Source organism: Augochlora pura, chromosome 3 (assembly GCF_028453695.1).
Source record: "Augochlora pura isolate Apur16 chromosome 3, APUR_v2.2.1, whole genome shotgun sequence".
NCBI lineage: Eukaryota > Metazoa > Arthropoda > Insecta > Hymenoptera > Halictidae > Augochlora > Augochlora pura.
Genome location: NC_135774.1, coordinates 19,059,775 through 19,086,435, shown reverse-complemented (window position 1 = coordinate 19,086,435; position 26,661 = coordinate 19,059,775). Strand labels below are relative to the sequence as shown.

Genomic DNA, 26,661 nt, shown 5'->3' with positions numbered 1-26,661 from the left:
CTTTTCGACATCGACGGTTCCAGCAGTCTGACCCAGTTCTTGGGCGCGATAGCCTCTCACGCACTTTTATTCGTCGACGACGGCGACTACTTAAAAAATCAAATTGTTACAATACGACCTCGTACTTCGCGCTTACTTTTACTCCTTCTCTTGATCTTCCTTTCGCGCCCATTAGACGAAGCTATAGTAGGACGCATTAATATTCGGACACCATCGTATTTGAGAAATTTTTACTCCGTATCTTTACTGTTTGTTGAGTTAATGAATTTATAGGTTTTTAATAAGTCAAAAGAGAACAGTTACTTACTTACTCAACACTTACTTCAGATTCTACAAACATAAGTTTTATTTACATAATTTGTATAGTTTTATTCTTAATTAATATTAAATGAACCGGTGCTCCATTTTGACGTCGCAAAAATATTCGGACAATTTACAAATTATAATCTGTTCATTAAGAATACACATATACTTTAACAAAAATAAATCGATGCTAATACGTTTTGTTGAATTGTCCTTTTGCCTAATTACATGGTTTAATCGTTCAGACATACTAAAAATAATTGTATTTAAATATTCTAATGGAATACGTGACCATTCTCCGGTTAATCGCAACTTTAATTCTTCTTCGGACTTTATTGTCGACATTCTGATTCGACGATCTAAGTAATCCCATAAATTAATCGGATTTAGATCTGGTGATTGTGGAGGAGTATTCAATACTTTTGGGCAATTATAAACTAAATATTCTTGAACTATACGTGATTTATATTTGGGGTCATTATTTTGGCAAATTTTAAAATTGTTACGAATGTTCACATTAATAGCACTTTTTAGTAAATTTTGTTTCAAAATATTAAAATATTTATTTTTGTCTAAAATTCCATCAATAAAAACTAATTCACCCACTCCAGCAGCTGAGACACAACCCCAAACCTCCTCCACCGTGTTTCAACGTTGGTTTAAGATTCTAAGTAAGAAGCTCTTCATTAGCTTTACGCCATATAAGTCTGTGCCCATCAGACCCAAAAATATTATATTTGCTTTCGTCTGCAAAAATTACATCTTTCCACCATGTTTCTTCTTTAGAAGTGAATTCTTTAGCGAAGAGTAATCGCTTCTTTCGATTAATAGCGTTAATATATGGCTTTTTTCGGGCAACTCTGCCATGATACGAGTATCCATCTTCATGATGCATCCGACGTACCGTTTCGGGATGAATTTTCTTGCCGGTCTCCTCAAAAAACTCTGCTGGCAATTTTGTGGTACTTAAAGTAGGGTCTACTTTTATTTTCCTAATAATATTACATTTATCGCGATCGTTGAGCAAACTTTGGGCGACCTTTTTAAGGGATAGATTCAATTCCATCCTCATGATTATATCTTCGTACAATGTCCGCAACAGTGCTCCTGCTCAAATTTAATAATATACCGAGTTCTCTATACGATTTTCCTTTTTCGCGATGATAGATAACAAGTAGGCGTACATTAAACGAGGTATTATTCTCTTTACGTGGCATATTCACAGCTAATATGTGCAACACGAACAAAATTTAAAGTGAAACTAATTCTATGAGATAGTGGTTACATCATATGTTTACAAATATTGCCATCAAGTATTTACCTTAGCAGGGCACTTAAACTGTAAAGCGTATAGAATGTCTGAATATTTTTGCGACGTCAAAATTAAGCACTTAATAACAATTAATAATAAAGCTATACAAATTATCTAAAGTAAGTGTTCTGACTGATTAAAAACCTATAAATTCATTAACTCAACAAACAGTAAAGATACGGAGTAAAAATTTCCCACTGTAGCAACAAATCTGTCGCAAGTATTGTTTACGGTATCGAAGGCGCTTCGAATGTTCGTTGTATGTTAACGCAGGAATAACGTCGTTATGTAATTGTTAACGGGACTCTCGTCAGACTTTTCATTTGAGTGCATACGAATACTTTCGTGACTCGCTGGAACTCATTTTGCTGTGACGGAATCGCGTTTTAAATAATTGTGCAAGATTACTGTCGTCATCGATTTTTCAAGCACTTTCGGATGATCTGACAAAAAATGTTTCCAATAGAAGATAATCAGTATTTAATCGACTATTTATCGTGATTGTGTTTCTATTGAAATTTATGATCTTCCAGATCTTTTTATGATGGCGCCTTGTATTTTTGACTTGTGGAGCTATTGTTGACGAAGAAATTAATTGAACGAGTTGTTGTACTATGATTTTCAGATGACCCTGACTTCTGCAATTTAGAAGCGTTGATATCGAAAGCTATGTTAATTCAATTATATAATAATATAATATATATAGAGAGAGAGAGAAAGAGAGAGAGAGAGAGAGAGAGAGAGAGAGAGAGAGAGAGAGAGAGATAGTATCCGAAATTTCTATATATATATATATATATACATGTAAAACATATTATTCTATGTATAGTTCATTTAAATATATGTATAGCTCTATTCGCAACTTCGTATTTCTAAAGAATTCAACTCTTCCTTATTTATAAATCGATTACACGGCATGGATACTTGACGAAACCTCGTTGTTTTTGAACAGTAATTAAACCCACGAAAGGAAAGTCGGTTATTTGGGTTGCCTTGAATTCATAAATATATATTGAACTGGGTCCCATCCCTAGCGACTACGTATTCTCGCATATTTCTGCATAAGAATCGAGTTCGTCTAGGAAACCGATCGCTCCACGCGTTTTCAACTTTGAAGTTTGAACCCTTATGTTTCTTGTACATTGTTGCGTCTTTGTCCTCGACACTGTTTAGACTTCATTCTTTCTCCGAGAATTTCCTCCGGTGTTTGAACAAATGGTGTTCGGGTCGCATAACTCTGATTAAAAAAAAAATTCGGACATTATTATAATCAGAATGTTGAAAACAGTTATAACAATCAATTTTTGTTCCGCAATTAATTAGAGAGAATTATAAAAGGCTTATAATTATATTGCGGAGTTTTATACATCTATCATAACAATGGGTAGGCAATAATTAAATTAGTCTTTAAGTTAAGAGAAAACTTGTATATTATTTTTGTTTTATTCGCATTGTTGAACAAAGGAAGAAATTAAAAAAAAAAATCATTTTTATCCGAGACAGATATTTTCGGAACACTTTTAGCTCCTGACTGTAAGACCATCTTTTTAAACTTATAAAAAATATGTATATATTGCATATACTATATGTATATAGTGTATACTTTATACACCATACCATTCTATGGTGTATCGTCAAAACCGCGTATTAACACCTTACAGTACTTTTATCTTCGCAGTTACAATGATTAAATAATTTCCAATTGGAGTAATAAAATTATTAAAAAAAGGAGAAATAAAATTAATATTTATAATGTGCTTACAATTACTTCAGCGCTTAAATATTAGTGTAAAGAAAACAGTGTTATTTCGACTTAAAAAGACGAAATAACATTCATACTTAACAGGTTATTGGAGAAATCATAATCACGAGTCAGACTCGTCATAGTACGGCAAAGGGTTACGCTTATATAATTTCTTTATTACCACCTTATCGGTGCCAAATTTATTAACTTTGCGTACTTTTAATTAATACATCTTTACTCAGTTTTATATCGTTATACATAATATATATATAATTGATCTTATTATGTATAATTACGAACATAATTAATATTATATATAACAATACAAAAGAGAGTAAAGATGTACTAACTAAAAGTACGGACAGTCAATAAATTTGTCACCAATAAGGTGGTAACAAGGAAATTATATCAGCTTAACACACGGTTTTGACGATACACCATAGAAGAGTTAAGCTTCTAGTTGACGGTGATAACATATCTTGTTCTAACAGATACTTTCCAATTGAATTTCTAATCGCCGCTCGTCTTGTTAGCTTCCGATCGTTAATTCTCCAAGTGCTCGTTGCTCAACTACCTATAACACACACTTCGGTTGTTTCTTAAAAAAATGTCTTCATTTCGATAATGTCCGATGCCAGTTTGTAGATCGTGCTCATTTCTCGAGTTAACTTGACAGAAAATTTTCAAATGCTTTATTTGTTATGCTTTTTTCAGAAATTCATTGAATGGCAATAATTTTCACGCGTTGCGCATAGTTTAAGAATCATATTTTTTTCAAAATTAATTATCAATTAGATCGGAGTGTATTATTGAATTACGAATCTTTATTGCTACATTGTTTTGTGACAGTGATCTTGTATTCTAAGAGTTCGTGAAAATTAAAAACATTTCTCGATCATAGTGTGCACAGTGCCCGAAAATTAAATGTTAAATCAAAATTTTTGTAGATTATTATCGAATGTTTTGTAGATTATTGTCTGAAAATTAAAAACTAAATGCAATTACTTCAGATTTTTGTTGAACCAATTTATCATAGTGTGTATCGTCTAATTATTACAGAATATATTGGAGTCGCAGAATGAAAAATGTATTTATATTAATACTTTACGAGGAAATAATAAGAATGAACCAGCGTCCACTTAAAAATTAATTGATTTAATGTTCGATTGTAATTCGTGCAAGTGGTTATAAGAGTTCGATCATTGTTAATAAAGAGGGAAATGATCTGCGACACATACTGAAGCTGATTACATCGTACGAATAATATTTTATGTAATTTGTTAAGCGTTAAGTCCGTTTGATATGCATTGGTTAAAAACAATTACTTAATTGAAGTGTAATACAGTATGCATTCTATTTATTTCAAGACATCGTTTGCCTATACTAATACAAATCTGCGTTTAAGGCGTTATTCAATGTATTGTCTATCCAATTTTGTTATATTTTTAATTAATCTCTATACGCAGTCAGTTACATCTTCGTATTACCAATAGAGGGGTACAACCTGTTCGAATGAAAACATTTTTTAAGTCATTCTTCTCTCTGTTAATTTCATACTGAATTTGTAAAAAATAAGAAAATTCGTATACAGTGTATATTGACATTTATTTTATTTAGCAAGTATTTATAAAAAAGAGAGAGAATCAAAGGATAAATTTATTTTAAGATTCTTAGAAAAACAGGTTACAGCATATTTTGCGTCGACGACAATATATGAGACAAGGATTTTCAAGATTTCGAGTCAATGAAAAATATTTAGAAATATTTGGACCGTTTATTTTGAAAGTGTTGTAAGTCCATTCTTGAAAAAAATGAAATATTACGTAATTCATGCTTAGTATAATGTAAATTTTGTATGTATCCGTGATTAATTTCTTAAAAAATTTCCATGTTTTGTACAATTTAAAATTGGTCGGTAAATGAAATTGCATAATCATCGATTATGAAAGTGGTGCAAGTCCAATTCATAGAGGAAAATTCTTTTTCTCATTGCAAAAAAAGAATATTCTATACACACCACAGGATTATTATGACGTAATAACACAATGTAGAAAAATTCATTTTATATGAAATGAAACGAGATAATGTCGTTTCAATAAAAAATCTTCAAAATGCGATTAAAAACAGATAAGAAAAAAAACACTAATGGAGAACATGTAAATTGGTTGCAAATATGTTGGATGAGGTTTCTCAAATGTGCACCGTACACTGTTTTATATAAAACATTGATGAAGGAAAAAGAATTTAAAACTATAAAACGATCTACACGTCCTGAAAAACCGCTAAAATTTGAAAACATCGCTCTGACACCCCTGTACCAAGATGCCAGGCCTATTACTTATGAAAAATATAAAGACATCAAGCAGTTATTACCTTATATACTGTCCTTATATACTGATCCTGTGCATCACGCATATTTCGAAACAGATACGTGCAAAGCGTAAGTAAATACTATAAATATCTTGTAATTTTAACAATTTAATTAGCGTCTAAAATTAAAAATACTACATCTATTATATGTCGTGTCATTATTTGTAAAGAAAATTGGATTAATATGAAGTATATTTTAAGTGATATTTGATTTTTCAAAATTGAAATTCAACGATTTTTACAATTGTCTAATTTTGAAAATTGGCAAGTCCATTTGCAGTCCGTAAGTATACATCAGTTTAATAAAATACGCCTCAAACCAATTTATATAAGCAAATTACATATTGATAAAACAGTAGAAACATTGCCAGACTTCATATAATTTGCCTAAATTTTTTAATTAACAGATATGTTAACCTTTAATTTTCTCGAAACAAAAGAGAAAATGGACTTACACCATTTTCAAAATAAACGGTCCATTTAATGGAAGGATTTTTGAACGAAACGACTGAAATTTCACGATTCGGGTAAAATGTCGTGGGCATAAACTTGCATCAACGACAATGCGTTGAAACGAGAGGAGGGGACCTGCGAAGGAATGACTTTTGAGCGAACAGGGAGTCGAGGAAGTTAAACGCAGCTGCTTTAAAGCCGCTCAAACGAGCATTTACGCCGAGGGCAAGTAAACGTCGCTGCTGCGTGTACACAGTCCGCGACACCTTCCACGGCGAATGAGAAGGAAAGTGGCTAGCACGATTCCTTTTTTTCCTTTCATCGCGGCGTCACACCGGCGACCTATTTCCGTGACAATCATGAGCACGCATTTGCACGTCCACGCGGCACAGGTATTTCTTCCTCGATCAACGCGATCCGGGAGACAGCTCGGCTATCTCCAAGGGAGCATTGCAATTCTGGCCAGGTTAAATAATGTCAGGATCGTATTCTTCGTCCTCGTTCCTCCGGCCTCGCCGTCGTAGAAGGAACGAGAGCTTCCAGGCTGAGTAAACGTTCCACGCGTGAAACCGTTTCGAATTAACCCTTTGAACTCGGGTGGCGCATTTCAGGAGACGTAACCAACCTATTGGTAATTATGGTATTTAAAAGATTTGCACTGTTTTTTCGGAAAGTATATCGATACAAGCTTTTATTAAATGTTATCTTTATTGTAATTTTAAACTAAATTCTTTCAATTTTGTTCTAATCATCTTCTACGTTAGTTATTATTTCGCGAATAAATATATTTCGGTTTTTCATATAATGATATTTCATATATATATATATATATATTTTTTCAACATATAAATGTTTCTTGTGATCTCTTTTTTTCAAAGTATTATAGTTAATATTGTATGATATTATTAATTTTGTAGCACTCGTTTATATAAGATTGCTTGATAAGATTTCAGAAACGAAAGAATAATAGATGAATAGGAGGAAAATTACAATATTATCGTGCACGTAAGTGTACATACATTATTTATTGTACTTCGTTACAATTTTTATATATGATATTCATATTCGTGTGACTTTTGTAGAAAAATATATTAATAAATATAACAAATCGTTCTGTCTACGTAGTCGACCATAATGCAAGATTAATAGAATGCAAAACCAAATTTTACGCTGCATCATGCAGGTACATCACGAAAGATGTTATTTATTGTTCAGTAATTGTTAATACAATTATAATGCCTCTATGTTTTAGTTTGAAAAATAATGACACGTGTGTTAAGTCAGAAATAATTTTCGAGTATCAGTTTCGAAGAAAGAGGTAATAATTTCTTACGAGAAATATACATATATGCAGTAAATTCTCTTCAAGTATTTAAATAAAGCATTTTTAAACAAAAGTAGACCATTTAAAAGGAGTAGATATGATTACTCGTGCCACGCGCGCTCTTTTTTATAAATATCATTAACTGTAAAACGAGCCACAAGTCTTGAAACAATTGTGTCTTCTGCCTCCAAATTTTTCACTTTTGTTTACAAGCTGAAGGTCAGTAGGAGAGAATTTAATCTGTAGAGTTGCTGGAAATATATAATTAAGAAGGTGTAAACAATTCTTTTCAAGAAATTATATTGTTCAAACGTGATATTGATTTATTGTATATATAAATTTTATAAATCATTTTTGAAGGTTACATTTATAATATTATATATATAAATAATAATGTAAATATATATAAATAATTATTAATATATATAATATATAATATAAATGTATGTATAACATATAATAAACATATATATGTATATATATATATATACACACGATTTTGTAGACCTAGTTTTTTAAACACTAACGTCGGCTGCCCTTGAATTTATAAAATGTGCTGTACGGAAATAGCTTTTTACTTCGCAGGAAAAAAACAACGCAGTAAAGAAATTTCAAGCTATCTTGTCCGTGTAGAATATTTTTTTCCACTTTGTTAGTCACATTTCGTGAATATTAATCGTATTTTAAGTCTTCGTTTATCGTATTCATTTGAATACGCAGGCATGCAACATCTTCTGCACGTGTGTAACGTTGTTCATAACATTGAAGATATGGTAAAACTATACTATGGTAATTTCGGTGATATTGTTGCAAGGACTTTCTAAACTATTTTTTCCAACTTTCCACTTTGAAACGATACAGTGAAACGATATAGTGAATTGCATGAAAATGTTTTGTTGTGTTGATTTTCAAAAGGTCATTTTCCCAGATATCTCTAATCAGTTTTGGAAAACCAACGATCAGAAACTACAATATCCGACGTCCTATTAATTAATACATAGACTGCAAATGTTATGCATTTCTGAAATATAAAAGGAATTTAAATATGTCGATATATTATCTTTAATTTATGCGAGTCAGTAATGAAAGGGAAAATTTGCTATTTATTTGATATTTTTTATAATTAATGGGCGTAATTTTATGTGACATGAAAATTCGCAATCTACTCATATGATATTGACATTTGATAACCCCTCAAGGACGGGACTTTTACGTCAGATTTGTAATTACTGTAAAATAATTAAGGGTCGCGTATTATCATTCTTTTTGAATTTTTTGAAGACTGAATTTAGATTTGTATGACGCGCGCTTCTATTATAACAATACTCAATTTTACTCTTTGTTCTGCACACCGACCAATACTGTTGACCAAGAAGATTATGGAAAACAAGATTTATTATTTCAAATAAAATATAACGATTTGAAAATACAGCGGTAAATAAATATAACGATATGATAAAATATAACGAAAAAAAGAGAATATATTCGAAATGTCGAAGAATGTGTATAAGTAACAGAAAATTTCATCAACGTTTTACGCGGTAAAACAATTTTTAAAAATCATCTTTATTTTACCGGCTTGCTTGCTGCACTCCCTCCCCCCATAGAAGTTGAGACACTATTATAACTCCCAATCGTTAGTTTCTCAAAAACTAACCCCTTGCCGTACCATTTTCTTTCTTCACAGTCACTGCAATTAGGAATTTATCAATTAATATAATTTCTTAGAAGGAACAGAACATTAATGTTTATTCCGTGCCTGAATTTACTAAAATGCTTAAATATTAACCCCTTGCACTCGAAGCCATTTTAACTGGAAATTTGATATAAAATACCTGTCTTATAATATTTCCTTTGTATGCAACAAAGTGCAGTTTTATGCGTGCTAAATTGATTTTTGCGACTCAGCTACAGTTTTATTACTCAACAATTTTTTAAATTTAGACTTTATCGTTATAAAAGTTATTTTGAAAAATAATAAGATAATTTTAGTGGTGCCTCAGAGTCGCCATTCGAGTGGAAAGTGTTAATAACAAAGTATTACCATTTCATTCCAATTTCAAAGAACAGAATAACATCCATGCTTAATTATTTATTACTAGTAATTTCCATCACGAGTCGGACTCGTCAAAGTATGGTAAGAGGTTAATTGAACGTCTGGGTAGATTCGTTTGCCAGGCATAAATAACTTAGTTCACATGTGGAAAAAAAGAAAGAAAATTACACGGAGGAAAGCAATTGCTAATGGGAAATGGAAAAAAGCTGATAACGCCGGCTACAGAGAGTGGAATTGTATAAAGTATAATTAACAACACACGAAAGATAAACTGTAACTCTCGTGAAAAACAATGACTACCCGTGAATGACAGTTCATTACTGTCTCTACACGCCGGCACGGAGATAAGGTAATACTTCGCTAATTTAACACAGTTATCGCGGTTTACGCAAAGCGCCAACCGGCTCGAAAGTGATTCGATAATTTCCGCAAAGGACGATCGATTTTGTTTTATTACGCGTTCGGCTAATCTCCGTTACAGATGAAACATTAATTGCTCCTTATTACCGCCTCTATAATTGATTCTTAGTCCACTGATTAATTTCAGGCGCGCGGCGAGCGATTACTTTTCATCGTATTATGAATACTTCGGATAATTCGTGACGGCCTGTATCGCGGTGGTATGTGCCAATCACATTAACGACGAGGAAGAAGTTAGCATTGAGCGCATTAACAATATGACAATTACGTGCAATCGTATTACCTCACGGAGGAAAAAATATAATACAAATACGCGTGCGCGAGGACGCATCAATATTTCTGTTGCAACCTATGCGTATTTCACAGTTGCAATGAATAAATAAAGGAATTACGATTTTTATTTCAATGTTGTAATAATGTTGCAAAGGTATATTTATAAATCGAACGATGGATCACAATTAAGTCATTCGCCTGATCCGGATTACATAGAAATGTATTATTTTTCATCGTGTCCTTACTAGCGACGTGAACAGGTCATACGTTTTAATTTTATCATGGACAGACTGTGGATTTTTATGAAAAATAAAAATTTTCTGTGTCAATTGTCGGATGCAGAACTTCATATTTTGTTCTATCTCAAATCACTTTTAAATAAATGGGGACTGATACTATCATGTTTTTTAGATTGATCTAATCTTTGCAGTGTTTTAAATTACATTGTCTTACTTTTATCAATCAAAAATGCATCATTTTAATTATTATTAATGAATCGAATTAAGCTCGGAAACAGTTTTGCGCTTCCCTCCGAAGCGTATCTACATATATAAAATGTTATATATATGCGTGTTTTTGATCCCGCGGTAACATTAATTTTTCTTTTGTCTAAATGTATATATAAATAAGTAAGCGTGTCGATTTGTGCGCTTGTTCCTTTCATGCGCTTATTAAAATCGCGTTTTCCACAATAAATCCTGACAAGACTAAAGTCCAATTTGGTATATTTTAACTCCTACTATGAAGTCAAATTAATTATCATTAAGGATAAAGTTTTATTTCGTATATTTTAACTCCTACTGTGAAGTCAAATTAATTATTATCAAGAATAAGGCTTAATTAACTTTACCAGTCTTACAGAATTACATATTTTCTCGGCCTCTTCAACATCACTTCCAGATCGTTCTTTGATTTGAATTATTATAAACAATTATTTGAAGTTGTCAGTAAGTTTAGAGAAATTAAATTATAACCAAATAATCGAGATGAGTGAAACTAATAATAATGAGGATGTGCAAAATAGTGAATCATCTGATGGTTCTTCAATACGAATTATCAACAAATAATAATGTATTATAACAGAACCATTAATATTCATTATTATGAAAAATGTGTAATAAAAATATCTTATAATTTTCTTTTTCTGCGTTAAGAAACTTAAGAATTTAAACACTGAATTTAAAATTACTTTTTTCACTCGTCAAATCGATTAATTTTTTCAGTAACATAAAAATGGTAACATTGTTAACGATTACCTTTTGATTATTTTTTCTTAGAAATATTACATACCGTTAGATGAAAGTCACATTTATATTTATGCATTCTACAATATTTATATCGATGTAACTTATAAAGGGAGTTTCCCAAAAAAACAACATACATTATTTTATTGCATTTCTCCACTTTTTGTTTTATGGAGTCAATCAATTTGTGCAATGAACGGCTCATATATTATTTACACAAATACCTCAGTTAGGGAAAGTATTCGATTAATAATTTTTCGATTTTCCAAAAGTGCTCAATGTTTGGACTGTTATAATTTCACGCAACAAAATGGTACAATAATTAATATAGGCTCGTTTGAAAGTTCAAACCCTTTCGTTTCATTTATATAATAATTTATATATGTTTTTAGTTATAATTTTACAATCCTGTTTATTATTATAACATTGGTTATAATGTTAATTCAATTCTTCATAAAACAGTAAAAAAAGCTACTGCAAGACGAGAGTTTCATTTTTTAAATCTTCAATTTTTAAATATGGCATGTTCGACCATGACAATAATTTCTTCGTATTTAGAGACTCCTTCGAGGTTTAATTTTTCATAAGATAGAGTTTGAAAGTCATCTGCATAGAAAAACGATTACATAATTTTAGCTGGCCGTAAAAACTACTCTGCACTTTTTTCTGTTCTGTCATTTACATGATTAATCAGTTTTCGGCCAGTTATCAGGACAATGAGTTGCGATATCGCAGCGAAGGCAACAATTTTAACGTTGTGATCGATGATTGTCGATAAAAAAATTTAAACAGAGAATGAAACAAATCATCCATTTTTAAAGCCTTTGGCCTCAAATATTTAGTTTTCTCTGTGGTATCTTTTCTCCGAGTATCTTTTCTCTGTGGAATTTGTATGAAAACAATATTCAAGTGTCCATGCTGATTGTATAGTTTAGAATCTTTGTTATAAAAATTTTGTCGAAACAAGTTATTTTAGAGCGTTTATTAAAAAAGGTGCTATGGAAAAAATTCTGTGAAGAGTTTACATAAATATCATAAATATGTAACGTATTCAAATTATCAATTGAAGTGTAATAATTTTATGAATATAAATACAATTATGTTTATAATTAGATACACCGATGGTAAATAGAAATAATTATAAACATCTAACGTAATCAAAATATCAATTTAAGTGCACTAATTATTTAATATTATTTTAGTACTATTCATTGAGTAATATTCATGGCTAGTATTTGTATAGTGATGGAGAACATATTGAGTATCAATAAAGAAAGTAAACACGTCAGTAATAAATAAATTTTTATATTTTCGAATCTCCCTTCCAACTTTTACATTTGCGTAATTTTTGGTTATCTGTTTTTGTAAAAACATACGCAACTTGTTAACCTGATTCAAAAAATTGCTATAATTCATATTTCAACACTTATTACTGTTAGATTTTTTATTTGAATTTCTATATCTTTACATTAATCACTTACCGAAATTTGGCAAGACTTGTTGTAATTTTTCTAGGAATAACCTATTAAATTGTAAACATTATTCCTTTCTCTCTAGTTATAATGAAATTCTGTTGTCATTATTTATGAAAAGAATATAATATTGTATATTTATATAAGAAATCATTACAGTCGGTAAAGATAGATTAAACATAAACATGGAATTAGGAAGTATTTGACAAAATATTTAAATAAATTCTTGATCAAATAATAAACACAGTAAAAGATTACTTCGTTTTGTATTCAATTAACAAAATATCATTCCAAAAATTACTTAATTCAGCATATAATGTATAAATCAGCGTATTGTTATTACAAACAACATGTAGCAAAATAAAACAATATATTGTCTTAACAATTATTTCTCAAATCATTTATTTCAACGATTCCCAGGCCCGTGATTATAGTTGTAAAGTTACAAATGGCTTCGAGCGCAAAAGGTTCGAAATTTCAGCAACATCTTCGGTCTCGGAAAGGTATCCGCAGCCATAACATTGGAAAGATTGCCATTCGAGAAAGTAATGGTAGCATAAGAAGCTCCCGAAAAGGTAGTGGAAGCACGTCGGCATCTGAAGGCAACGCCCAGGACCACCTGAGTCCCCGATTTGATCTGGATACCTGTTTGCTCTAAACACAATTAACCCCCAACGGCGGTACCCAGCTCTCTTTGTCATGCCCGACGGGGAATTGTCATCTTGGAACGGTCCCACGTCGGTGCCACGCGCCCGACCTGATTTACAACCGATTTACATTTTATTTCCAATCTTTTCAACCCGTGACACGAAGCCTCCCCACCCCTCCCTACCCGGTATATCCTGTTGCCTCTATTTTCACCATTGCGATCCGTTGCACAGCACGGAATGGTTAAACAGCCGGGGAGAGAGAAACGAGAGGAGATTTTCAGCGGATGCCTTTGCAAATCTTGCGAACGATCTTCCAGGGAAACAAGGTCAGTGATGTCAACATTTCGTACTGATTTCAAGACTTGCTGCAGGAATGCCGACGCCGCCGTCGTGTCAAGATATTCATTGTTCCTCTGTTCACGCTGTCATGCTGAATTATTATTAGACACTGGATTTTATGCATTTAGGACGAAAATGAATGGTTGAAACGTGGAGCGCTGTTATGGCATTGCAAGAATTAGCCGAGGTATTTTTCTGTTATTATATTATTTGGAAGTTGATAATGTTATCGTTAGCGGAAGAGTCGAACGGCTACTGATGGCAACGAAACGATCACTTTTTACGTTGAAAAATTCGATATTTTTGCAACTATTGCGATTTATGCTTTATTTATTTTTGCAACTATCGCAATAGCTTTAGGTAGAAGAATGGTAATAATTTTCAAATCTTCTATCTTGGATGTTATACAGAATTTAGCATTCACGCGTACGGAATTGTTTGTTTAGAAAAACAGAATAATTAGAAAATATTTTAAGAAATATTTTATATTCTACATTTTACAACATTCTATATTTTACATTCTATATTTTACATTCTATATTTTACATTCTATATTTTACATTCTACATTCCACATTCCACATTCTACATTTTATATTTTATATTTGTTTTAGTACATCATTCTTATACCTTATTTGATCTCGTTTATATTTCGTTGTACGATTTTAAAGAAGTAATAGCATCTCACATTGGACCATTTTAAAGCAAATTACATTTATCATATGGAAAAAGTTGCACATTCAATTTGTTTAGTAGACTAGACTTACATAGCTTCTAAAATTTGTATTCATTTTATGGTTTCTCTATTCTATAGTTTTTGAAACCCATTAGTTTGCTTAGATACTTTGTTGTTATTGATTTTTCTTCACCTTTTTCACAAACTCTCCAAATTTTCATAAACTTTGACAAATTTTTCCATAAAATTATACATAATTATTAAAAGAAACGATGCTCATAAACAATGTTTACTAGAATTTAACTAAAACCTCGACACTGAAATTGTATAAATAACTATGTAAACAATATCAAGTTACCTGAAGGCGATAATGATGCTTCTACATCAATTGTTTAACGCACGCAAGTATATTTTATTTTTCCGACCATAAATAACGGTACTTAGTTATTTTAATTAAGTTAATACGGAGGTGTGCATAATTATAAACTCAAAGAACATTTTACATTGTTAGTGGTACCTAAGCGAAAACTTAACAACTATTAGAAGTAGTAGAAAATAGACATATACATATAAGTTCACAGGGTGTACCGGCTGAAAGAGGCCACCTACAATGTTATAAATAGTTCTCAAAGTAACTTTTACATTTTCTCTAACATTTCAACAAAAACGAAAGGAAATTATATTTGTATATTTTATTTAATTTATTACTATTGCCTTAAACCATATGAAGTATTATACATTGCATATAGAGACTATAATTTTATACATTATATCTAATAGTTATATCAGTAACTAAATTCTTAGGTTACATTTTATTGTAAATATATAATTTCGAGACCTTTAATATCAGGTTCAGCTATGAAAGAGCTAACAAAATGGTGTGTAGTAGTTATGGGTTACTTTATTAGAATTGCACGTTGTTCAAATTCTGGATACAGTCATATCGTTCAGATTTTGAAATTCTGCTGCACAGAATTATTCATAATTCGCAACGAAATTAACTTTTGCTAACATGCCATTTAAATTACAGTGATTTGAACGACACCTATTTGCAAACATGGCGATCTTCTCAGTCAATTCATATCCTGCGACCTTGCTTCTCAATTAAATCGTTAGTAGCCACTTTCAGTTAGCGTTCATAAGCATTGGTGAACTGGCCTTTAATATCCAATACAAGCGTTAAATAGAACTAATATAAGCGACTAATAAATCGCTTCTTTTGCAAGTAAATTGACATGGGCTGATATTGTGATAAATTGAACAACTTACTTATTGCTATTTTTACGCATTATTGCCATTTTTAAATATTCAATATATTTTGTCTATATTCTAGTATTTGTAATATAGAAATATAAAAATATGGCGTTTCGTTTTTGTTTAGATGTCACCGAGATTGTAAAAGTTACTATAAGCCTATAATTATTGATACTACTGTAGAACAATAGATATTTCCTCGTTTGACCTAATAAGATAATGAGCTAGATGACAGCTGATATCGATCATCCGAGTACCGTCGCGACGTGTCGTAATAATTAATGCGGCAAAGGATTTTTAGCTTCCGTCTATGCACGCGATCTTAATATTATAAAGGTGTATTACGTGTTTGATTGTGTTACTCTAATATTGGGGTACGCCAGCTACCGTCTATTCTCCACGATGTTAATTGCCCCGAAGATAAACTCAATCGAGATCCGTGAACTATCTTGTGCAGTGTCGTCCGCGTACTATGCACGTGATTGTATGACGAAATGTTTGTCAGTGCGACCGGACGTCTCGGACGAATTTCCATTGATCGCTTTTCATAGCATCGATTGCATTAATTGCACATTGAATGGTATTCGGCAGTCCTACACGGAGCTTGATACCGGATGAATTATTTATTGGTATTAAAATTGCTCTCGACGTACTGGGCTCATCAAAGAGTCAGCTGTTAATCGCTGATTCTAAACAATTATTATAAAATTAATTATTATTTTAGTGTATAATAATAATTATTACTATTGAATACAATTTTCAGAGCTCGGTTCATACAAGTATTAAATGACGACAATCTATCTATTATAGAATTCAAATAAATGTATAATTGCTTCAATTAAACAATGTTCAAAGTGAATAAAATATTGTAAAAAAATATTAGATTAATTGGTCTGCGATATTATAGTTTTAAAAGATTGAAAGCTTTCAAAAATAGAATTATACAAGAATATATATCCAAGAGACTTTTAGGGAAGAGAATAACTTAGTTAGAGCAATAACATTTTCCTTTTAGTTTAACAGTAAAGTAAAGTATTCAAAGAATCTTTTTCAAATCCTTCATGTGAAGACACATGTGGTTGTTAAACGTTAACCAGCGATTTATATTATACAGCGTTGGCAGAACGTGCTTAGTTTGACTGTTATTATGTAACTAGAAAGCTATTTACCAAATTAATAATTGTAAGTAAACTAGTATTTAGTAACATTTTTCTTTTCCTGTGTTTCTATAACGAGAATATTAATCTTCTATGTGCTGTCTACATTAATGTTTAATATTGAAATTGTTCTTATTTTATTCATTCTTAATTTTTTGCATAATTTATGAAGACTACTTGTTTGTAGTAATTACAAGACATCTATAACGACTTTTCAATTGCATTTTAACACCTGGAACGTCGTGCCTCCCATATACAATATAGCGACGGAATTATTTACTTTGTACTTGTTTCTAACTATTTCTATTTCTATTTCTTCTAAACTGTTATTTTAAACTATTATAAACTATTAATTAGATTATGCGCAATACTAAGAACATCAAGAAAGCAATTCGACATTTCACTTTCGATTCGACTAAATCAAATAACATTTGAGATTATTGCAATAACTGATAAAGTGTTGAACACATTTTTGGAAGGAACAATAATTCTGACTCACACTCTCTCACCAGAGATCCATCTCTCCGGTTCCTTGAAAAGTTTCTTTTGCTCAAAGAATCGCGTTGTACGAGCAACGAAGATGTCGCAACGCCGTTTGAATGTAAAGAAGCGGAAGAATGATATTTTTCAAAGGACATTGTATCTCGCGTATCGTGTAGTCTGATCGTTTGCAACTAGATGAAAAAAACCACAGAGAAGGCCTATATATGTCAATGAACATTCATTGATATATAAATAAAGTCAATTCGCGGTTCCGAGAATGCACGTGAATGGCGGCCTCCCATATTCATCATTAGTCTGATAGTCGTCACTAGTTTATTTATCAAAAATATTCCCCCGGGCATTTGATGTAAGCCTGGTGGAACATTTTTTCAATATATAAACTAATTCGTGGTTTCGAGGATACACGTGAATGGCGGCCTCACGTCTCGTCTGGGCCCGTCGTCGATCGGGCCCCGATACCCGAGCGTGTGCAAGAAGCTAGCGCGTTTATTTATAACGTTTAAAGAGAAGCAGGCAGACAGTAATGGCCGTGTGTACGTATGTGGCGCGTATCCTACCTACATTTCCCAGGCAGGCCTCTCGGCAGCTTTCTTCTGACATAACCGAATGAAGGCGCGGGCCGCGGTTATGCAATTCGAAAGTGCCCGCCTTACTTTACGTATCGCGGCGAGGATACGCGGTATCTTATGAAGGAGCGCACGCTTAGTCTCCTGCTTTTACTTGCCAGCCTGGGCTGGCGGGGATCAAGCCACACGACGAAGTGAAAATTCGCCGGCCCGAATTGGCCCACGCGAACCGTTTTCGAAATTGTCCGCCGGTACATCCGGCGAATTTTTGGAAACCACCGGAACGTTCAACTGGATTCCAAAGCTGGTTCGAAGCTGCAACGAATCCGATAATAGCGGGAATTTGCCAATATCGTGCTAGTTTTCTGAAGCGTACTTTATTTAATCATTTGCACTCGAAGCCATTTCAACTGTATAATTCTAAAATAACTTTTCTGACATTTTATATGACAAAATTTATTTTATGCACGTGAAATCGAATCTTGTAACCCATGCAACAACAGTTATATTTTTAATAATTTTTAAAATATAATTTTTCATGATGTAAATAATTATTTTGGAACCTGCTGTAACAATTTTAATAGTGCTTCAGGGTCATCGCTCGAGTGCAAAGGGTTAAAATTCGCTTAAAATTGAATCGTAACGGTAATTAGAGACATTTCTCGAAAGCTCAGTCGGTAGTAATTGTTGTTAACATTTTATGATGCGCAAGAACGCGTTTCTATGGTATCTCTCCGCTAATTTCTATGAAATATCTAAGACTGATGTAAAATTTTAGCAGTGTTAAATATGCATTATCTGTTTTAGTGATAGATACAATCGTATCGTATTTATTTTAGCATAATATTAACTAGGATTATATCTATAACTTATGAGAATTCTAAAAGCATATTAATCCTTTGCACTCGAAACTATTTTAACTGTATATCTAAAACAATTTCTCTGACTTTCAATATCTCGATTTTATTTAATAAAGCGTACTTTATGCATATAAAATCTGTCTCGTAACTCGAATAACAGTTATGCTTGCAACAATTCTCTGAATCTATACGTTGATGATATAAACATTATTTTTTAATATGCTGTAACAATTTTTGTGATGTCTCAGTGTCACTGCTCGAGTGCAAAGGATTAAAATTAATTTTAAGATTAGACAATATCGTTTTTCGTTAGTTCGTCATGAGAAAATGGTACAATATTTAAAATATAAATATAAAATATAATATAAAAATCCGCAATGTAAATCTTGAAAATGTGGAAAATATTTTCTACATTCTAATTTTTATACCACAATTTATGAAAATAAGAATTTACATAAAGCTCTATGATAAAAGAAAATAATTATACATATTTTCTAAAAAATTCATCTTAATAATCTTCTACTTTGCAGATCGTGGATGAAATTATTTTGATTGTTATTTTCAAAGAATTCCTCCAGCAAGAATTAATAATATAATGTAATTAATATTAAACAGAATATAAAGTTATATGTAAAACTGTAATTTTTAAATAATTTATGAACGACATTATAGGAACGGGAACTACTATTTTTTGCTTCAACGAGTATAAAAATATCCACTAACATACAAATAAATAAATAAATAAATAAATACAAATTCACACGCATTTTGCATCATTATAGAGTTCTGATTAATATATTCATTATCTGATGTATCTGATATTGTTACCTGATAGTATCTGATTCATATAAACAAGTCAGTTTGTTTTACCAAAGGACATATGTAAACAAATGAGTGAATCATTGTATTTCTTTCCGAAAGTTCATTGACAGTGCACGGTACCCCGTGTCTCACATAATAAAAGCCATTTTTCTTGTTACGATAATTCTCGAAAAATATTTTCGGCACCCGATGAAATCGTTAAATAGACAGAGATGATTGACGACAGGGTAATTATGAATCATAGTATTGAACAGGATGTAAAGTAAATGGACGATAAGAGCGGCGCGGCTGTAACACGTGCGCGGACACGCGTGTTGCGTTTTCTCGCTCGTGTACGGCTCGGTTATGACATAACCGTGTAATGCATGCGTTTAAAGGAGACTATCGAGGGAGATGCGAGCTTTCTTATGAGGGAAAGCAGTGCTCACTTTCACCGGTTCGTTGGCTTTTACGTTGGACGCTACGCGTACGGGGAGCAGGCCTGTAAGTCGCTTTTAATTTACCGGTTGATAGAATTATCGAACGACTCTGATGACTCCGTTCAATTTGACAGCGAACAATAATCGAGCGTTCGTTTATTAATCTGCAGAAAATTATTAAGTAACGATGCGATATGTAACTTGACGAACAGGTATTTTTTGCAAATTACAAGGTCGCCGATTAAAGCGAGTTGTTCCAGCTCACCATCCGATCTGTATTTAAAAAGTTTCTTAAATTATACTGTTAATACACTTTATTAAGTTTCAACTTTTTATATTTAGCTCTTTATATTTATAATATTATATTTATAAAAAGACATTTAATCTTTTTATATTTAAATCTGAACTTTTTAAATCTCCTTCATTTTGAGCTACGTACTATGAAATAACAACTTTTTTGGCAATAAAATAAAAGATCATTTATTATTATTAAAAATATATATCTTAGAGAATTTATTATGATACATGTTTACTTGACAATTTATTACTGTATGTGCATATTAGTCAATTGATCTTTATTCATATGTATTGGATAATTTATTGATATACATGTATATTAAACAATTTATTATTATACATATGTACTCAACAGTTTATTGTTACACATGCATTTTAGATAATTTATTTCTATTATTATTATATATATACGAAGCAAATTGTTATTACTTTACTGAAAAGCGATTTATTTATCCTATCAAGAGTTGCTCTAGTTTGTTTCGTGGTATTAGACAATTTGATAAATGAACGAACCGTCTGAATCTCTTCGAAAATTATTATGTAAATAATATAATATAAAATATGCTGTACATATAATTAATTTAGAATTAAATAAACAATTTTACCGATATTGCCATGTTTCACGTTTAATCGATTTTCACATATCTTTGTTTGCAATATAAAGGTCTTTACACGTTAATTTACATTCAATCATATTGGGTTGGCAACTAAGTAATTGCGGATTTTGTCGATAGATGGACTTTACACTTTCTTTTGTTTCATTAACGTAGTCAAAGCATCTAACCTATAATTTTTTCTTATTGTTTGGACTTCTACCTTTAATTTAGTAAAAAAATTATATCAATTAGTGCTTTAGTTTTGTTTTTATTCCAATTAGAAATAGAAGAACAGGACGTGCGTTTTAGACATATTTTATTGTATCACTTCCGAAAAGGCAAGAACGCATCGCAAGTACGAAAGAAGTTATGTGCCGTATATGGAAATGAAGCTTTGAAAGAAAGGCAGTGTCAAAATTGGTTTGCCAGATTTCGTTCTGGTGATTTTTCGCTGAAAAATGCTCAACGATGTGGCCGTCCAGTTGAAGTCGATGAGATCCATATCAAGGCCATTATCAACTCAGATCGTCATAGCACAACATGTGATATTGCGGAGAAGCTCAATGTATCGCATAAGTGCATTGGCAAAGAATTAAAAATGCTTGGTTATGTCAAGAAACTCGATTTATGGATCCCTCACAAGCTGAAGGAAATTCATTTGACGCAACGCAACGAAAATAATCCATTTCTGAAAAGCCTAATTACTGGCGACGAAAAGTGGATAGTTTATAACAACGATAAAAGCAGAGAATCACCAAAAAAAGATTATGCTGCCAGTCAGTTTATATTATGGTGGGATTATAAAGGAATTTTGTACCTTGAACATATGCCACCAAATCAAACGATCAATTGAAACGTGTACGTTCAACAACTCGCCAAACTGAGCGATGCAATTCAAGAAAAGCGGTCGGTATTGTCAAATCGTAAGGGTGTTGTTTTCCACCATGATAATGCAAAGCCCCACACGTCTTTGACCACTCGCCAAAAATGATTGGAACTGGGTTGGGATGTTTTGTCAAATCCACCACATGGCCTGATCTTGCGCCTTCAGACTACCATTTGTTTCGTTCCATGTAGAACTCCTTAAATGGTAAAATTTTTAATTTTAGATCACACTTAATTCAGTATTTTTATAGCAAAGATCAGAAATTTTACGAACATGGAATTTTGACACTGGCAGAACGATGGCAAAAGGTCATTCACAAGAACGGACAGTATCTAACTGAATAAAGTTATATTTTTAAACAAAAATTTTGAATTTTCCTTCTTATTTGAAATCCGCAATCACTTAGTTGCCAACCCAATATTTATACTGTAACGTCGCTTTAAACAATTTTATTTGTCACAGTTACAAAATAAATTCATTTCTGAACATTTCCGTAGCTGTAGTCATAGTGATAAATATATAATTGAAACAAGCAATAACAAATGAAGATGCAATACAGGATAACATTTTAGCAACTTACTAAAATTCCAATGACAAGATTCGTAACGAATAATTTAAAAGTGATTATTCATCCAAATTTACTTAATTATCGAATTGCATTAAATGCGGTTCGTCAATTTTTCAAAGGGCATACACGACCGCTGCTTAAACAGAACATTTAGAAAGAACTCGTTCGATATTATAGAATTAGAAACGGTAATTTTATATACACGATTTAGTTTACAAAACAAATATTGCAACCAATGGTAATAACGACTTGCCTGGTTGATATTTGCTTAATCTTACGTCAGTGAATAAACTTGTATTTCGTAACTGCTTAATAAATCCAGCACCGAAGCGTACACAATTTCTATAAAATGTTATTAAACAAATAATTTTATTATCGAATAGCAATGACTTATTCGACGTATAGTTTCGACACGTCTGTACGCAATTACTTGTAAGAGTTGTTCAGAAAATTTCATTACTTTAAAAAATGTTGTATTACATAGTTGATGAAGCAATGTAGCATTTAAATGATAGCCTATTGCAGCAGCACACACACGCGGGCACACATAATCATTAGAAATTCCATTTTCATTGACAAAAGTTCGATTCCTTTATACTTTCACTTAACCGTGGTAGGTGAATTACCATAATGAGGTAAATACTGTTCGTTTGTCCCTGAGAGTGTGGTGGTATTATGGCAATGGAGAGACAAGTATAGGTAGCACTAACATTTCGCAAACCCTTTTGCTTCGACGTTGACGCTGGTAATGGGTGATTGGTTAAACAGTCATCGGGCCTTAGAAAGTGTACCGACCGACACTTTTTTCTTCGCGTAGACAATTTGGAAATCACGAATGATTGACACCATCGCATCGAGCGGCAGCTAATTTTTTTACGAAAGCTGAGGATTGGCATAAAACATGCCCGTTCCCTGGAATGTATTATTCTAGTCGTCGAACTTTTACACTCGATTAATGCCTCGATCGAAAAAGAAATCATTTCAACAGTTTTATTTTCTTTTAACGACACTGATCGTTTCTATTTTTATAAACGTTATAGAATGCTATATTCTTCACGAATACATACCTGTTTTCTCTGTTTCGTGTAAATTAAATATTGAATTTTAAAGGAACATAAAATAATGCAAAGCATCAAATGTTAATTTACTGTGATGCACAATATTTGATTGAAAACATTAAATGAATTCGTTTAATATCGTTAGATAATATTAGTATTTTTTATTATCTAAAATGTAGATTCTTTATTATTTTATTGTTATTTTATCATTATTATTATTATTATTTTTATTATTATATTTAGACAGTTCCTTATTTTCGTCGACACTATATTATATTTATCATATTGTTTTACCATTTAGCTTCTTATCATTGAAATGTAAGCACAAGTTTAATATATTTAATTTGTTAATTAAGTAGAAGTATTCTTGAAGCAAATTACCACGTGGAATGAGATATACAGTGTGTTTTGTTTAACCGAGTACGAATAAGTGCGAATAAGTAGACGTATGGCCTGTTTTAAAAAAATCAAGTTGACCTTGAAATATCTTCCACTATTATGTGAATGAAAAAATTGTTGATAGTTCTGAATACACCTTTTTATACCCTACAGCTTTTGTGTAAACAGTTCTTTCGTAGCTTCAATTTATTTCGATATTTAGGATGTTCCAAAAATGTTTAACAATCTGTAAATGGGTGATACCTGAGGTTTTTTGAAGTAACTTTTTCTTTTATACCAATTTTCTCCGTAGTGTCGTTAACGCGTTATTAACTACAACTATTGACCAATGAGAAGCGAGTTTCGTTGACGCGACACGGCCGATGCGAACGAGTGATCCGCCAACGAGCGGACGAAGTCTAGTTTTGCTCATTAGCTTGATCTCCTAGCATCGGTGGTGCTCGTCTCTGATTGGTCACTGTTTTTTTTTTGTTAATAACTCGTTAACAACGACTCGTGGAAAATTTTTGTAAAGGAAAAAGTTGCTTGAAATGATTTCAGGTACTCCCCATTTACAGATTATTTGACATTTTTAGGACAACTTATATTTCGCTTTACTTAGCCAAAGCTCGTTTTATATATACAAATGTAAAACAATTAATACGAACAAAGATCACGTACTTACACGTTCACATCTAATAATTTGCACTTTCGACAAGCAGTTCTTGAAAATTTGGTTATGATTTGAAACTATTGGAAAAATATAGAAACTTTTAATAACAATTTGCTCGAGTTTCCATACTGCATCTACGTATTCCGAGATAGAAAATGTAGTGCAGCTGTTTGTAAAATTTTATCGTGTACTTTGTTTTGAAACTTTGGAGCAACTTGTTTTTAAAGTATAAAAAGTAATTTATTTACAGAATATAACACTTACTTGCGACTTCTAACCAAAAAGATACGTGTTGTTGAGTATTATCAGTAAACTGCGAATGTTATGTATTAATAGCACGTGCAGATTTAAACAAAAAAAAATCGTATAAATTAACAAAGTCTAATAGCACATTTATTTTCTTTCTAAAATGAATAACCTCTTAGTTGTCGAAGAAAATTGTTCTATAATTCGAGGTTTTATAAAATGACATATGAAAAGGAACTAAACGGAATTGATAGTTGAACTTTAATTGCTACGATGTCTTTTATTAAAATAATTGTTATAGACACTAAATGAAAAATGCGAACGCATCGGTCAATGCGCGTATACATGAACCCTTCATAGCATTTCGTTCCTAGCTGATACAAAATCAAACAAAAGCATGGTAAATTAAAATTCCGCTGTAAAATAAAATAGAAATACAATATCGGCCTCACTAATGATTCAAGAATATTTGGAATTTTGATTTATTTAGAAGAATATTTATTTATTAGTGAATATTGATGCGATCTTCTTCGAAATAGTGGCTATCATCGTTGTTTTTAGACTTTTGATTTTTTACAAGACGCTCTTTTTAGAATTGCTGTCAGCACGTTCAGTAATTTTACTTTTATTTACTCTATACTTAACTGCAACGCAGTGTGTCGTTTCATAATTTCTTCATCTTCGGAAACACAAAAAAGTCGCCGGCGGCAAATCTAGCGAACATGATGACTGGTGGAATCACTGCCGCTTTGTTTTTTGCCAAAAATCCAGGAACGATTAACAGAGCGTGAGCTAGTAAATTTTTCGAAAAAAACTGCTACTAGTAACTGCTATTAGTTAACAGTAATTCGACGATTATGAACATTAATTTTCTGAATTTTTCTCATGTTTTTTGTAGTTATTTCATCACGATATCATCATGACAATGATACGTTTGTACCATCCATAAGCGCTGAATTTCTTGCTTAAAATACTCAAATATGTATAAATATTAATTATGTATAATTATGTATGAATATAAATAAATGCAATATTTCACCCAAAATACTGCATTGATTTCAATTTTATCGCAGAATTTATGCAAATTCTTTGTTCCGCCATTTACGCAACTGAAAAATGCATTTGTCTTTGAATATCGAAATATTCGTTGTTTTCCTAAAGGCAAGAAATTTTGTGGTCGATGTAAAAGGTCCTTTCCATCTTCAGATTCTTCTAAAAGAATTCATAAAATTGAGAATTTTTGCATAAAAATCAGAAATCCATTGATCAGTTACATTTCTAAAGAACGTAGCGAAAAATGTATCAAATATATTCGACTATATCACAAATATCTTGAAAATACATAAATAAATATAATTCGACAAATTAGACATTGTTTTACGAGTCTTGTTAAATTTTAAATTGTCAAATACCTAACGTCCTAAATGAACTAAAAAATACTTTTAACGCGCCTAGGTGCTTATATAAAAGTATAGTAAGGACGTTGCGTTTTGATATTTTCGCCGTTCGAGTGTAAAGGGTTACTATTCTGGTGAATACACGGGTAGAAAATTCTGTCCGACTATAAAAGCAGAAAATTTGAGGTCTGACCGGACATTGTTGTTTTCAAGAGCACCATGTGCTTTTCATTGCCACGATTGCGGCGATAGGTTTGCTCGGCCGTACGCGGTTCCTTTCGCAGTTTTCATCGGCACGTCGAGCGAGCGAGCGAGCCCGTTCTTCTAACCCGCGCACGCAATTAC

General features: G+C 31.9%; 1 protein-coding gene across 1 annotated transcript; it reads left to right on the top strand.

Moving 5' to 3' along the window:
* The first annotated feature begins 2,995 nt into the window (after window positions 1-2,995).
* Window positions 2,996-21,963, top strand: LOC144467692 (histone-lysine N-methyltransferase SETMAR-like). Its single transcript, XM_078176606.1, has 2 exons — window positions 2,996-2,999; window positions 21,392-21,963. Exons 1-2 carry the CDS (start codon window positions 2,996-2,998, stop codon window positions 21,961-21,963), a joined length of 576 nt encoding a protein of 191 aa, XP_078032732.1.
* Window positions 21,964-26,661: the final 4,698 nt, after the last annotated feature.